We start from the raw sequence: 15,810 nt of genomic DNA, 5'->3' as shown, positions 1-15,810 counted from the left end.
TGCTAGCATATTAGTGTATTTTGCAGCATGTGTCTGACAAAGAATTCTATAAAAATGCCATGTAAGATCAGTGGATGCCTGGACTTATTAAGTAAACATGCCTGTGCACAATTATACATCAAACTTGCACTCTGTGTAGTGCACTTGAACTTGCTGCTCCCCAGAGCCTTTACCAGCTGGCCTGGCAGATGCTCAGTGCAAAGTAAAAGCCAGTTTTTGTGCATGTGGCAACTTTAAGAGATACCAAAGGAGGAAGGATGCAGAATGAAGTCATTGCTTAAGGACAGAGCCTAAGTACAGCCAGTGCTTGGCATCTGCAGCGTGAATCTCCGGTTTATCTCCTTTCCTCTCTTACTGTCCTCTGCAAATAAGTCAAGATGGAAATAGGAGGAAATGGAGCTTTCTTGATGGGGTGGTAGCTTGGGACTTGGAACAGCCAGGAACCAAACGGCAGTGTGCCATAGATCTCCTCCATAGTTTATAGCAAATGCAATAGTCTTTCCCTGCTGTGGCTATCTGATCCATTCTGGAAATCAATGTCTTTAAAAAGGAAAGGTCTTTGCTGGAGAGACCAGTGTGGGGAGGATGGAAACTTCATAAAGTTCTTGGTAATCAGTCATCTGCAAAATATTTTGCTATTATGTATTCAAAGAACTAGCAGATGTGTTTCAGGTAAGTTTATGGCAAATAGGGAAGGAACTTTGAAGTTTTAGGATGAAATGTAGTATGTTGAAAGTGGCTGAAAATAAGATGCTTCATTTTTTGACAAAGCAAGAAAGGTATAAGCTGAGAGGAAATTCTGAAAGCCTGTGTTAAATATATGTATTTTTAATGCTCTTCAGTTTCCACTGCCACTTCCTGTAATGACCCAGGGATTCCTCAGAATGGGAGCCGGAGTGGTGACAGCAAAGAGGCAGGCGACTCCATCGTCTTCCAGTGTAATCCAGGATACGCTCTGCAAGGGGAGGCCAAAATCACTTGTGTGCAGATTGAGAACAGATTTTTCTGGCAGCCAGACCCTCCCTCCTGCACAGGTATGAATAAGCATCCATCCTTCCATTGAACTGGCTTCCCTGTCCAGTTTCATTGCAAAACTTCTATATCCGAAGGGGATGAGTCCCACCTGGTTTGAAGAGGTTTGCAGCAGGGTACGTATGTCTCAGCCATCTCACAGAACTACTTTTTGGGTTTGTCCCTGGAGTGTCTGGGACAATAAGAATCTAGTTCATGCTGGAAGCTCATAGGACATCCTGCAATGTAAGTGGTATTATTTAACCCGACAAGTCAAAATTAAAGACTTCTTTAAAACTCAGGTTGGTAGAGAGGATTGGGGTCATGGGTTAATAATTTCTGCATGAGAAGACAACAAATTCTCTCACAAGAAAGAACTATCTGACATTCTCCTTGAGCTCATAAAGTAATAAAAGGAACTCATAAGTGCTTTTTCATATGTCAAGAACACAAAAATATTCACGCTAAAAACACAGGAGCAATAAACATCAAATTTGCTGTCCATTTAAATGCTAGCCACCAGTTATTTATCCTGTAACTTTCATCCCTTTTTGTGCAATGTTTTTTTCCCAAGCAATGAAAATTAGTTAATTGTGTTTCTAACATCTGATTTAACGCCAGCTAGGAAGTTTCTGCAGCATGCATAGGATTTATTCCCCTGCAGGATGACTTGGTGTTTTCTGAGTGACTGGCCTAATGATCGAGTGTGGCACCCCTTCAGCCTGATGGAGACAGTCCTTTTAGTTTTCCCGGAGCTATATCTAAGTCATATCGTTGCATGTCATGCCCATCTTGTCATTCTCCTGTTGAGCTTTCTTTCACACCAGAAGCTGGGCTCGCAGTCCTTTTCAGAGCTGCATAGCTAGTGCCTTAATCTAGGTGTGGGATGGATTCTCATGGGTCATCCTTACTGCAGGCAATTTGACTTGGAGATACCGTGCTGGGTCCTTTTGGAACAGAGGCCTGGCAGTCTTGTTTTAGGAGACGTAATCTCTTCGATAGGCTGCGGAAAGCTGAAAGCGATGTCTCGCTTCTTCCCTCCCTTCAGTGGCAAAGGATTGGGAGAAATAATCAGTAGCCAGATAATATTAGTTTTATAGTAACTGGTATAGAGACAGGCCACATAGTTAGAGCTGACTGGGAAAATGGGATTTAACTAAAGGCTTGGATTAGATGGCTGTACTTAGCATTTCAGATATATTTTCACAATTTTTTTGTACAACTTCTGCAGTCCCTAAACAATGTGGGCTTAACTGAAATGTCTGTCGAAATAACCACCAGAGATTTTGGGGCATTTGAAATCAGGATCATGACCCAACTCCATATAGCTGACTTGAAACCAGCTTCTAGTTCAAATCCTTTGGAGATTATGGGTGGGATTTTCAAAGAAATCAGAGTGTTGAACAGTCATCTCCCTTAGGCTTTTCAAAAATGAGTATTCAGTTTCTTCAAAATTTTCCCCTGACATTAGTATGGAAGAAGAATGCTCCCTGAAGGCTAATGGACACAGAATATGCGCTTGTTGTTCTTCCAAGTTATTTGTGCATGACCTTCAGGTAAAATCTTCACTGGTCCATGCTGTGATTCAAGAGGGAAGTTCCTGGTGCCTGCAGTACCCTGCAACTGGCCTTGACTGAAGTAGTTGCTTCTGGGCCTTGAAGAAGGATCTCTAGTTTACTCTCTGATGTGAGCTTTCTAGTACAGCCCAGCATGTTACCTCGAGGTTCTTGTGTATTTGCAAGGAGGGCTTTAAAAATGCCCACAGGATGCACACTCTCACTCCTCCATGGAAGAGCCTTCCAACATTTGTTCTCTTAGTTCTGTCCCACACTCGTTCATTTCCCACTTGGTGTTTGCATTGTTTTAGTCTGGTTAGTGTCAAACACCTGTGTTCAATGCAGACTCTGCTCCCTTCTCTTACCCCATCCCAAATCTGGGAGGATTGATCTGAGCAACAGGGGGAATTTTAGAGCATTGACTCTCATGAAGAGACTGCAGAAAGGCTGACAGTAATAAATCAATCATGAGTATTCGCCACAGTGGACACAGATGCAGGCAGTTTCAGCCTCAAATAAGTAATAATTGATTTTTCAATCAGCTTGGCATTTAACGTGTTGGCGACTGTAATAAACGCGAACAAATCATTAGTACCAGACAACAAGTTTTCACTTTCTTAGCAACAGTCCAGACTTTGACGAGGAGTTGCCTAAATAAATGCAACAAAAGCATCTCTCTCTCCTTCTGGTTACTCATATATCTCATGAGGATTGTAATAGCATCCCTAGTTGTCCTTTTCTGTGTGCCCTGTCTGGAAGAACAGAACCCTCATTTCTGTTAGGGCCTCTACAAGCTCTTCCAATACGTATCTTTTAACATTTGACAAACTTGCGAACTGCCTCTCTGTCCCCTTATCTATCCACCTTTCTCTTTTTTTCCCTTCCTTCCTGCTATTTTTAAAGTTTCTCTAAGACAAAGCCTCATCCCTTTGCTTGATTGCCTTCAGCTCCCTGTGGAGGTATCTTGACAGGACCAGCAGGAGTGATCTTGTCCCCGCAGTACCCAGAGCCCTACCCGCCAGGGAAGGAGTGTGACTGGAAGCTGACCGTCTCTCCTGACTATGTCATCGCCTTGGTATTCAATATGTACGTACCTGAGAGCTGTTTGGGTCCCCTTCTCTGGCTGCATGTGGGGATGGGGAGTCCCAGCTGTGGGGCACTGCCTGGGTGAGCCAGGGGGTTCATGACCCACCTGTGGGTCATGATCTACCTGGAGAAACCAAACCGAACCTGCTAGGACTGGGCCCATAGTCCTCAGTAGTCTGTTCTCAAATGTTACCTTAATCTGGGAGAATGTGCACATATTTCAACTGCAGCTCCTCCTTGATATGTGCATGGCTTTTAAAGAACGTGTCCATGTAACTAGAAGAAGATAGGAAACCCCCGTGACTTCACAGGACGTAAGATTACATGCTCTGGACTGCATCACTGGTCCTCGATTCCTTACATAAGGAACGGAGATAAAAATGTCCTGTGCTTAGCAGAGGAGCTGCCTTGGGGGCAGAAACAGTCTCTCGGCTGTGTGGTTGTGCAGCCCATCAATACCACAGCCTCTCTTGTTCTCCGAGGGGCTGCTGTAGCATGCTCGTGCTTCAAGCACTCTTCCTCTGTTTTTGCAGCTTCAGTTTGGAGCCTGGCTATGATTTCCTTCATATTTATGATGGACCCGATTCACTCAGCCCCCTGATTGGAAGCTTTTATGGCTCCCAGCTACCCGAGAGGATAGAGAGCAGCAGTAACAGCCTCTTCCTTGCTTTCCGAAGCGATGCATCTGTCAGCAACACTGGATTTGTCATTGACTACACAGGTAAGAGCTGCCCGGGGGTGCGCCTGGCCCAGCTAACTCAAAGTATTTGGGATTTTGCCTGCATTTATTGTCAGGTTAGACCACCTAGTTGAACCAGGTGGGAGAAGCTCTAGAAGCTATGGGAAGCTCTCTTCAGACAGTAACCCTGCTGCCTCTCCTGCTATCACCAAAGCTGCTGAAGATGCACAGTGGACAAAAGTAGGAGATGCAGAGAGGGGATTCTGCAGGCTGGCAGAAGAGACAGTGACATAAGGTAGATAAGAGCAGCATAAAAGGCCTGTCATGTGGCTAGGGATCACTTTTTTGTGGCTTCAGCTCTAACGGTGAGAGACATGGGCAGTGGTTAGAATTTTCCCTGGATGCTTTTGCCTCTCTGTTGATGGAGCAAGCTGAGAGGTGACAGACCTGGCACTGCTGCTCTGGGAGACAGGGAGCAAAAGGAAGGCTTTGGCAGAGCATGTTTCTTGTTTGTGCACGGAATAGATAGAAGAATGGAGTTGTTACAAACTCTAGTGAAAAATATGCTCTGAAAAGCTGGGTCTGATGAGCCATGATTATGCAACACAGAAAAGGATTAAGAACTGCAAAAACAGGTCTACAAAGAAATGATTCTTCAAGCCTACTCTGGCCTATATATACTAGCTTGCAGTATGGGAAAAAAAGTATTGATAGCTTCAGATGTCCTGGATGTGTGCCACTATAAAACATGGCTTTGCATCCATGGTGTACACTGTGAAACAGGCTGTTGGCTCTTGTTGGCCCAACTGTGTGCTGCGGGAGCAGTAATGGCTTGTGCTAGAGGGCTGATGGGCTGCTGCTTTCTCCGTGTGCTTGGGCAATTCTCTTTTCCAGTACCCTATATTTAGTCTGTAGCTTCTGCTGTTGAATTTACCTGACCAGATATTAAGTGATAGTGAAATGGCAATTCCTATTATGTATACCAAACAGATTAATTTCCCTGCAGTGAAATTATGAAATAATAAGATGAAGACAACTGGTACTGCTTAAGATTCAAGAGATTAAAAGTTTTCTGCCCTCATTAGAATTAATTTTACTGAAGATTAAGTCTCGGGTTTTTTCTTCTTTTCCCTTTTCCTTTTGGGTAGCCATAAAGTAGTTAACAAATGAAATCTCATTAAATTAGGGTTGTTGTGTGATGCGTTTTTCTCCTAAATACTCCTACAGTGTTAATCGCGCCTACATACTTCCCACAAAGCCAAACTGCTGGGAGAAAAGAATGAGTCTTTAAGTTTGCTCATTAATTTCCCCGCACTTTAAAAGGAGCCCAGGATTCAAGTCTGAGAAGCAGCAGAAAATAGAACTTCGGGGAATTGAAGGAAGAAGAAAAGCAAGGCTGGGGGGAGCACGGGTGAAGGAAAATCAAATGCCAAGCTCGGCTCCTTGCCAGCGGGGAATCCCAAGTACAGTTGAAAGACGCTGTCCCTCTCAGCCTCCTCGTTGTGTTCGGTCAGTGTTGCAGCCCAAGTAGGCTTCTGCCCTTACCTCCCTAAATACCCTGTATCACCTGTGCCAGTTGTATGTGAAATGCTGCTAATTCCAGGGGCTTTGTAGTCCCCTTTTGGTGGTGTTTGGGTGGAAAAAAACCAAACCAGCCATCTGTCAGTCCCTCCTTGAAATCCTGCATCTTCTCTGGGACTGGGACTGTATCGCTAGCCTGGAGCTATGGTGTGTTGGGTGAATTTCAAACAGCTTCAGCACTTCATTTGAAATTGTTTCAGGGGCAACGGCTCTTCAAGAGAAAGTTGTCCTCTGGGGCCAGTAGGAATGGAGAAAACAGTGAGAAAAGAATGAATTTGTCTTTTAGTATGCTGATTTTTGCATGGAGCATGACGGTGAGAGTGAAGTGGGACTGCAGCAATGCCATAGGAAGGTGTTTGAGGGCAGATCTTCAGCTAGGCAATTTCCCAGTTTAGCTACACTGATGTACTACACCAGCAAGATTTTTGATAGATGAGCACATATCATTGCTTTGTACCTGTGATGCGCTGTCAGCTGGGCAACAGAATGAAAAATCAAACTAAGGTTATTAGCAAAAAAAAATGCACTTCCCCCATGCACTCTTAAATTATTACATTTAAATTGTTTACTGTCTGCATAAAGCTTTGGATTGGTTCAAAGGGTAAGGTGAAACTTAAATAGTTTGGGGGATTTCAGCTGGGGAGAAATTTATCCTTTGGGGTGACTTAGCAATAGCGAGTAGATTTTGGCTTGAGGCTGGCTTCTGAAAAGGAAGAAATGCTTTCCTCAGGCACCCTGTTGTAGGTCTGGGGAAGTGATCACAGTCCTTAACAAAGTGCTTGTCTGCAACACTAGTTAATGCTGGTTTTTTGAAAGCAGTGTGCTTTGTTCATAGCAGATTCACTAGAGCCCAGCAACTCTTGGTCTACCAAAGCAAAAGGATGATAAGTTCTTTGTTACAAAATAGGAAAGACAGTTACAACACAAGAGCATAAATACAGGAAATAGATTGCTTCTGATCTACCTACAATGCGTCTCTTGTTCCAGTTATTGCTTAAGATTTAACTGTCTCCAGTTGATTTTCAAGACCCCTTTGTGTGAGGGTCTCCCATTAAGCTGCTGTTGCCAGAAAATGCTCCTAGATACCCTTTCAAATTTGACTGTGGATGAATCTGTATGGTAGGGATTATCTTTTCGCATTGGGAAATCAACTGAATTCTAATAATCAGTTCACATTGCATTATCTTGCAAACCACAGATTTTGAGAGGCATTTTACGTATTCATAATGATATTTTTAAACCAAGACCACACTTTATGAGTGATGTAAAAGGCAGGCTGGTCATTTGGAGAGCTTTCCCAGATTATCCCCCCAAGATATTCTGTGTGTGTTGTGGATCTGCAGTCATGGACATAAAAGCGGGTCAAACTCCATTAAGTCCCTGCCTCCATCCAAGCGACACATCCTGGTGCTTTGGTACCGAATGTGACCCAAGTTGCATATTCAGGTTTGGCTCCTCATGCTTAGGGCAGAAAGCGGGAAGGAGTTTCCAGGTCGGATGCTCCAAGGCAGTAGATTTTCTCATGCTTTCTTAGTGCTTCCTGTTTCTGTTGGAGGCCAAAAGTGAAGAGGCGTGAAATTGAAAGCAAATGAAGCAAAACCGATTACTTCTCACCCATCCAAAGGAGTGGGGAAAAAAAGGGGAAAAAAAAAACTTATTTCAAACCCATTATTATTTTGCCAGAACTATTTTGCCCATCCTGAGCATATAAACGTATACTCAGCATTACTTATGGGTTAGTTAAGGTGGAAATTCCCCACAGAAACGCTATTCTGCAAAATCTGTTGCAAGGCAAGCTGTTTAAAATCATCTAGTACTGCTTGCTGTTAAAAAGGTCAGAAATAGGAAATGATGCTTGACCCTGAAACAACTTGCATTTGAAAACACAGATCTGTTCTTTGGGAAAGCCGGTCCAGTTTCCTGGGGTGAGTTCTGACTGTGCTCCTGGTGCCTGGCGTGGCAGCAGCCTCGCCGCTTGGGGTGCCAAGGCTGCACCTGACGTGGGAGATCCTCACATAATCTGTCCTTTCATCCGTATATGATGACTGCTGTGAAAATCTCTTTTAGGCAATTTCTCTGGGTGTTGCTGTAAGGCTTAACGCTTATTAAAGGCTTGCACATGTTCACAGAGAAGGAGCTTGTGGTGTGCTGGGCAGACCAGCGCTCTCTGATGGAGCTGTTCTTGAACACGCGGATAAAAGCCTGACCTCCTCGTCTAGGAGCTCCTGCAGGCTTTGAGCTTTCCTTGGGAAAGGAGAGGGGAATCACAGAAAACTTCTTCTTTCTGTGGACTAATGAGCCAGTTCTCATGGCATTTTTGTCTCGACTCTTTCCTAAACATTTGGCAGCCTGACTCTATGTTAATTGGGACATCAGGGTGAAGTCCTTGATTTCTGAAGGGTGTGACTGAACATAAAACTTTAATTCTAAATGAGAAAGCACTTTGTAGCCCAATAAATCAAAGGCTGTGGAAGCTGTGGCTTTTCTACATCCCTCTATGAGTTTCTTGCTGTCACCATGCAACCAAATACTTCCTTAAGTTTGAGCTCCTGCCTCCCTTTGTAGCCTACAGCTGAGGATCATTGGCGCAGTTCATCAGCAGAGGAGTGTTCAGCTGGAGAATTGTGTAGGACTGGTGTCAGGATGCATCGTCATCCAAGGTGAGTGGTGTCCCTGAAGGCACAGACCCTCAAGGGAACAGAAACAGTCAAGAATGAGGAAAACACAACAAAAGCAGCGGGGTCATCTCTCAACAATCAGCCACCACCCCCTTTTCAGCAGCCAGCAGAGTGACTTGAGCGCTGAACATCACGATTTTTCAAAGCAAGAGCAGAGACTGAGATCAAGCACATGGCTGAGACATCTGACAGCTGGGTGGGAGGCTGATTGGCAGGTTGAAGCTGCATCAGCTCGTTAGAAGAAAGGCAGTGAGGCTGTGCAAAATAACAAGAGAGGCAGAAAGTGGCCATAAGAAAGCCGTTGGGTGCAGCTTTTGTATGAAAGGGTCTAAAACATTAACAATTCTGAGAAGTAAAGGCTTGCAGAATGAAGAAATATTTTGGACATGTAGATGAAGCATTGATTCTGTAAATGGCTTGTGTGCTGAAGTGAACTCTGAGCTCTGCAACTGCACCACTCATCTTCAGTGCCCTGGCTGACTGATGCCCAAAGCGATTTGTTCACCTCTGTGGGTTGTGGTGACCAGTCTGTGCCAGAATATTCCTAGGACTTGCAGTAATGGTAAGGGCTGCCTGCTCGCTTCTCCAACTGCTGCTGATGTGTCACGAGCATGAGGAAGAATGAGGAGAGAATGTGTTCATCCAGCTGACCCGCACACTAAGGACTTTGCTTTCCAGTGCTGTGACTAAAACAAGCTCTTTGGTCCTCATATATTACTCATCACAATCAAGATTTCTGTTTTGTGTCTAGCTGGTGTCTCAGCAGGACCTTCCGTCAAATCACACACAGCCAATAATGGGATAAAAACATAGACTGAATTCTTTTGTCTTAGAACCCAACTCTTCTCTGCAATGTCCTCAGTATCAAAGCTCTCTTTTGAGCATGGTGTGAATCACGCTTCTAGGCACATGTGTGTATCTTCCCAGGCTCAGATAAAGTGGAACATCCTATTTTCTGGTTGGACAGCAAAGGAAGAGCGACTTGTCCAAACTTCATGGAGCCATACACAAGCATGGAAGAGAGCCCGGGAGTCCCAGCATCCCCCCAGCACTGCCCCTTAGGCTCTGTCCCTTTGAGAGCGGAGGCATTGCCTACAGGTCACTCACTGACCACAACCAGGCCACAGGCAGCTTGTGAGGTGGCTTCACAGAGCCACTTGGTCATGATTTAAGGTCTGATGATACAGGTGTGTGATGGTCTCTGAGGAGCGTTGAGGGTTCACCAGGATGTGGCTCCCAGAACTGGGAACTGGTGTTCTAGGGAAAAACAGCCTGTTGTGCCCTGTTTACCTGGATCACTAGCTAGTTGGACAGCCATTGTGTAAAGAAAACCATAAAGGTAATCCTCTTTTTCACTGGGAACGAGGCGGGGGGAGAGGGGAAAACAAAAGCAAGATCTGGGGGCTTGACTGTTTTCTCCTTCTCCCCTCCAACCCCTCCCCAAATACTGAAAAGCCCATGATTTAATGCTTAAACACATTATAATTGTTCACAGACCCACTGCTCTCAGAAAAGCCCTCATCTTTAATGAGCAATTTCCAAATGACAAAAGAGCAGGATTAATCAAAGCCTCTAATTATATTTCATGCAGGAAAAAAAAAAAAAAAAAGGCAAAAAAGAAAAAAGCCTTCAGAAGAAGGAAAGAAATATCCAAGTCCTGACGGCTCTTAGTCTTTACTGGAATTTTCGTATGTAAATGGGGTTTTTAACTCTGCAGGGCATAGTGAACAGAGAGAAAAATGTCTTCATTTTGTCTAACTGCTTGTAATCATTTTCCAATAATTGCAGCCACGCTGCACATCTGGAGAGCCAACCAGCTAACACGCGGCACTATGTATTTTCATGGTGAGAGCAGACAGCTCTTAGATACTGGTATGATAGGTGCCAAGGAGATAATGTGAGCAGATGTAGCACATCTGAAATATGTTGTATGTTCAGTCTGTGTTTATATGCCCTAATTTGCAAAGTTCCTTGCAGCCTGCCTCCTGTTGAAGAGGGAGAGCGAGTGTAGATAGTTGCCTTGTTGGTTGGATTTTGGGTACCAGTTAATTTGTATGAACTGAAGGTTTCCTTCTTGCTTGTGCTTGTGCTGGAGCTGAGCATCAGCAAATGGTCTGGACCAGAATTTGACCCGTGTAATTCCCAGATTCATCAGCATGAGAAAATGCTTGAAATCTAAACCCTGCAAACAGTGCTAGTCTTTGTAATACGCTTAAGTGAGATTCCCAGACAAGAAAAGCACAAAAAATGTGCTGTTGTCCACAATTTGAAAATCGCTCTATCAGACCAGTAAAGATCTTGGCAATTTTATCTTACAGAAAATCCCAGGGAGTCCTGCTTTGATCCTGGCTCAATTAAGAACGGTACACGGGTGGGAACAGACCTGAAACTGGGATCCACCATTACCTACTACTGTGACGGCGGGTATGATATTGAAGGGGTCTCCACGCTGATGTGCATAATGGGAGAAGATGGAAAACCCACGTGGAACAGACCTCGACCTACCTGTACAGGTAAGGCCCATGGCGAAAAAGGCGAGGAGAGGATGATCTGCCTAGCACGAAATACTTCAGCAGTTTATCCAGTTGCAAAGCTTGTTGTTACTTTTGTATAGAACTGCTTGCAAGGGGACAGAGATGGTTTTTCTCGGTGTTTCATAATCCTTCCATTTTTTAACACCCTAGGGTCAGGAAAAGCTGACTTATATGATGATTCTTGAACCTTCGTTTTAAAAAGAGAAAAAACTGAACAGAGCAGCTATGTGTGTAGCAAAACCTGTTTCTCTAGTGCAGGGCAGGATTCAACAACTTAAACATCTGTCCCACTTAATCCCTGCTAATCAAAGCCCTTGAGCATGTGCTTTCGCGAGCAGGGTCATAATTTACTGAGAAAAGACAATTTTGTCTTAGGGGTTCTGTGTTGGGGTTTTGTTGTTTTGTTTCATTTTCTGGCTTAATGAGAAAATGGTTTAAATGACGGGTTTGCAGCCAGGCCTTCTTAGCATAAGAATTGACGGAAGAGAGAGCTGTCAGTCTGGGATGACTGGAGGAATGAGATCTCTGGCTCGAAAGGCCCTGGCGGGGGGAGCGCTGTTCCCACTGCAGCCGGGCTCCTGCTGCTGAGAGAGGGCAAAAGGAGCAGGACTCGGTTCTGTCAAGCCCTGAGCGTCAAGAGCCGATGGAGAGCAGTGCAAATCACCCATTAGCTACAACACCACACATGGCATCCCTTAGCCTCAGCATGGTCTTAATAATTAAATGTGAAGCAGGAATGAACTCAGGTTAGGATAAGCCTTATTTTTCTTAATAAGAACTTGCAGCAAGAGCTGTAATGCCTGAAGCACGGAATCGATCATAGGTCAGGGCAGCTGACACTGCACGGAATTACAAAACGTGGGCAGAGATGGATTTGAAAGCAGTGGGAAAAAAGGCTGATGGTTCAAGGCAGGCTTTGGTAAGGGTACACTCAGTGATCTCTTCTCGACTTTCTCTTGCAGCACCCTGTGGTGGTCAGTACACAGGCTCAGACGGCGTAGTCCTTTCTCCAAATTACCCCCAGAATTACACCAGTGGACAAGTCTGCTTGTACTTCATCGTTGTGCCAAAGGACTACGGTATATTTTTGTCAGATTTTCAGACACCTGAAAATCCGTTTTACTGTCTCTTGTTTGAGTTTGTTTAGATGAAGCAGTAGAATAAGTGCGTATGTAAATAAATATAAGGGAGATTGGAAAATACTTAGTGGCACTGTTGCATGCTACTTATACTTTGTTGTGGTCAGTAAAGATTTTTCTGAATTTCAAAATTATCGAAAATGAGGAAAAGCACAAAACTAACAAAAAAAATATAGTCTTATTATTCCCCTCCCAGTTCCTGCACTGTATCCAGTTGTGCAGAGTCGAAAAATCAGCAAAAAAATAATTTATGCTGCTTAATGCTAGCAGCAGACTCAGAAGACCACAGAGAGTACAAAATGTATTTGCTATAAACACACATTAACTAAGTAAAGTTTTTTTCTGTCGAAGTTATTTTGTCCTGTAATTTCACCAAGACCTGTGCATGATACACTTTTAAATGAATACAGTGCAATTACAGATCACAGGAAACCACCTTTTAGCTGAGGGAGAGCCTGCTGGTAGATGCAGTTCTGACAGCTCCAAATCTGTGTTTCGGTAACATGCTCGAATGAGTTGATACTCTGCAACTATTTGCTCGTGCAGTCTGTCTACTGAATTGCGACCTCAATGTGCATTAAAGCCAGGCCCATTTCAGTGAACCATCGTTCTTTTATAGACTCCAATGCCACTTCATTTTGGTCAGAGGTTGGATAAAAGAACGATGGACATTCTAGGAACTTTTGAGTCAGATAGCTGGATGGGTATTAGTATTGGTTAACATATTTCTTATTTGAAGGGAATTTAATGCTCCTTAAGACCACTTGCACTGACAGCCCGGTCAGGCTCTAAATTCTGTTATTTGGTACAGCTTCGCAGTGCATTATATCAATCTAGCTCTAGTCAGTCCCTATGCCCTTTTCAGTTGTTTATGATTTCCTTTGCTAAGATTATTGCAAGGTGCAAAATAAGGATACTGTGTTCAGGCTTCAGTTAAAAGCTCCTTTCGCTCAAATTGCCCTTCAGGCTGTATGGATCTAGGTTATGTCCAAGTTCCTGGATTTAACTGATGAAACAGAACATTGTTCTCTTACACTTTTTAACCTGGTTTACTCTAGCTGTTCTTGATATTGTCTTAAGAAACAAAATACCTAGTGGGCAAGACAGGCTTGATCTGCAAGTGTGACTTCTGCCTACGGTAGGATGACAGCTAAATTAGTTTCTCTTCTCCACCCGCTACCTTTCAATAGCTTCATTAAAAACAACCAGAAAACCATTAGTAGCAAATGTTATGCATTTCCCTTCTCTTTCACTTCTCTGATTCTGTGGACAGCAGGCGTCAGGGTGTGCTATCGTCACTTTTTCAGTGTGTCCAGCATCAAAGCTGTGCTGGAAACCTGAATGTGCAGGAAACAAATGTTGTAGCTTGGTGGATGATGAATTTCACAGCAAGAGATCTCTCAGCTTGCGAATCTGCAACTGGGCACTTACAACTTAAAAATGTGAAGCTAGGAGAGGAGACGGGGGGAAAGGCAGATTTGGAAGGGGAATAAAAGCAGTTATTGTATTCTGAAAAATAAATAACTGAAGAATTTTTGCGCTAGTTTATTAAAAAAAAAAAAAAAAAGCACACCTCTAATCCCCTCATTATTTTTTCTCCCTTTTTATAAATTCTGCTTGCTCCTAAAGTGCATTTGCAATGTATGCAGTGAGACCCGGAGCACTGAATGGCTTACTTATTAGCAGTCTCTGTAGACAGGCCTAGGACTGACTGTGTATAAAATTGTGGGTGTGCTCTATCCCTAGCAATGGTCCTCCCTGACCAGAGAGGCTCAATCTAGAAATTAGATTCTTCAGAAGAGGGACTGTTATTTTGTTCAGGTTTTGAACAATACCTAACCCAACAAGAGCCCAGTTCATGACAGAGGTTTAATACAAATAATAAATAATAATTATCTGTTAGTGAAATTACATACCTTGCGTTATGTAGGCAGGCAAACAGGATGATTCATAAAACAATTCCTTTTGGCCTATGAATCAGTGTTAAAGCCTACTGGCAAGCGAACATGGGGGAGGCTGGTTGCTGCTTCTGTTATGCCGACTTTGTGGATAAATAAAGGGCTCCCATCTTCCAGGGCTGTCAGTCAGGCCCTTTTTATCCTTGCCAAGCTCCTGAAATAAAAGAAGCTGAAATGTCTCAGTGCCAGGCCTTGGCAGTGCACGGGCTGCAGCACTGCTCACCGCGCTGCCCGCCCCGACAGGCCCTCCTTCTCTTCGCAGTGGTCTTCGGGCAGTTTGCCTTCTTCCAGACGGCGCTCAACGATGTCATTGAAGTTCACGATGGCCCCAACCAGCATTCCCGGCTCCTCAGCTCCCTCTCAGGATCTCATACAGGTAAGGGACCTGTCCCTGTTGCTGCTGGAAAAAGTAAGGTAAAAACCACACTCTGCCATTTAACACCTTGCTCGGTGCAAAACAGTTTTGTGTGCAAGCCCTAGAGAGGCTTCAGCAAGCCACTTGCATAGCTAATGCTGTATTCTCTCTCCTCTGTTTTTCTTCTTTCTCCTCACCTAGGTGAATCACTACCATTAGCTACCACCAACCAGATTCTCATCAAATTTAGTTCCAAGGGTCAATCTACAGCCAAAGGTTTTCATTTTGTCTACCAAGGTGAGTATAGTTGTGTTCTGGAGGTGTCTTTCGACTGGTGTTAGGAGATAATAGTCAAATGTACATCTTGAAGTGTTGTGGACAGCATTAAATGCTTTCAACATCTGTGGGTCATTGCACTCTTTCTATCTGAACAGGAAATACCAAAGGAGATTAAGATTATTATTTTGATAGCAAGGGACTTGCAGGTTTCTTTGGTTCCCATAGGTACTAAATGTTCAGACCTTCCACTTTCACTCAGCCGTCAGCCCTCACACATCCCAGGATTAGTATCAGAAGTATCTCATTGAGTCATGCCCTGAGTACGCAGTGAATTCTTGGGATTTGTGCCCAAGCAGGTTTTCCCACTGGCATTTTAGCACATTTCTCAGTGTAAGCAGCTGAACACTTGTCTAGCAGCTCTGCAAAATCCTTCCTCTCTGCATGTCATAGGCTTAGGTCTCCTGCTGTCATACTTTGGCCCCTTGATCTTTCCAGTAACAGCTTGCATTGCATTGGGCGAGTCCCACTTAGAGATTTTAAAGTAGTAAACAGAAAGTGATGTACAGACTAGTGGGAAAACAGAAGGGTTTTTCTCACCCACATGCTTTGTGTAGTTGTGGTTCAGCCAAACTTTTACATGTACTGTACTGTAAAGTGAGGAAAGGCAGCAGGGGTAACCTGTACCTTCTCTGAGGGTGAAGTAAGGCATGTCTGGGATTTTATAGCATACAGAGATTCGTTCTCTTTAAAATTCTGCCTAATTATTGTAAAACAACTAATTCTAATAGTAATTGTTAAAGATTTCACCAAAACAAGGATTTTTATGAAATCAGAAAAGATTACCTCCTCCTTCCTACACACTCTTCAGTGATTGCTGCAGTAGTAAATGGAAGAGGCATGACTATTTTTGACTCACCTTGCCACGATCTAATGGCATTTCCTGTCATTTTTATA

General features: G+C 43.8%; 1 protein-coding gene across 10 annotated transcripts in view; it reads left to right on the top strand.

Annotated features, from left to right (window-relative positions):
• CSMD2 (CUB and Sushi multiple domains 2) overlaps positions 1-15,810 on the top strand; it is a 332,069-nt gene that overhangs the window by 243,593 nt on the left and 72,666 nt on the right. For 9 of the 10 annotated variants that reach the window (XM_040534773.1, XM_040534777.1, XM_040534774.1 and 6 more), the window contains 7 exons: positions 843-1,034; positions 3,515-3,653; positions 4,187-4,374; positions 10,910-11,104; positions 12,088-12,204; positions 14,485-14,598; positions 14,779-14,874. In XM_040534773.1, the coding sequence (XP_040390707.1) occupies positions 843-1,034; positions 3,515-3,653; positions 4,187-4,374; positions 10,910-11,104; positions 12,088-12,204; positions 14,485-14,598; positions 14,779-14,874 (1,041 nt within the window). The remainder of the gene's footprint in view (positions 1-842; positions 1,035-3,514; positions 3,654-4,186; positions 4,375-10,909; positions 11,105-12,087; positions 12,205-14,484; positions 14,599-14,778; positions 14,875-15,810) is intronic. The other variant, XM_040534779.1, reaches the window with a different exon arrangement.

This window comes from Cygnus olor, chromosome 23 (genome assembly GCF_009769625.2).
Source record: "Cygnus olor isolate bCygOlo1 chromosome 23, bCygOlo1.pri.v2, whole genome shotgun sequence".
NCBI lineage: Eukaryota > Metazoa > Chordata > Aves > Anseriformes > Anatidae > Cygnus > Cygnus olor.
Note: the sequence above shows the minus strand (reverse complement) of the source record. Positions and strands in the feature narration are given on the sequence as shown.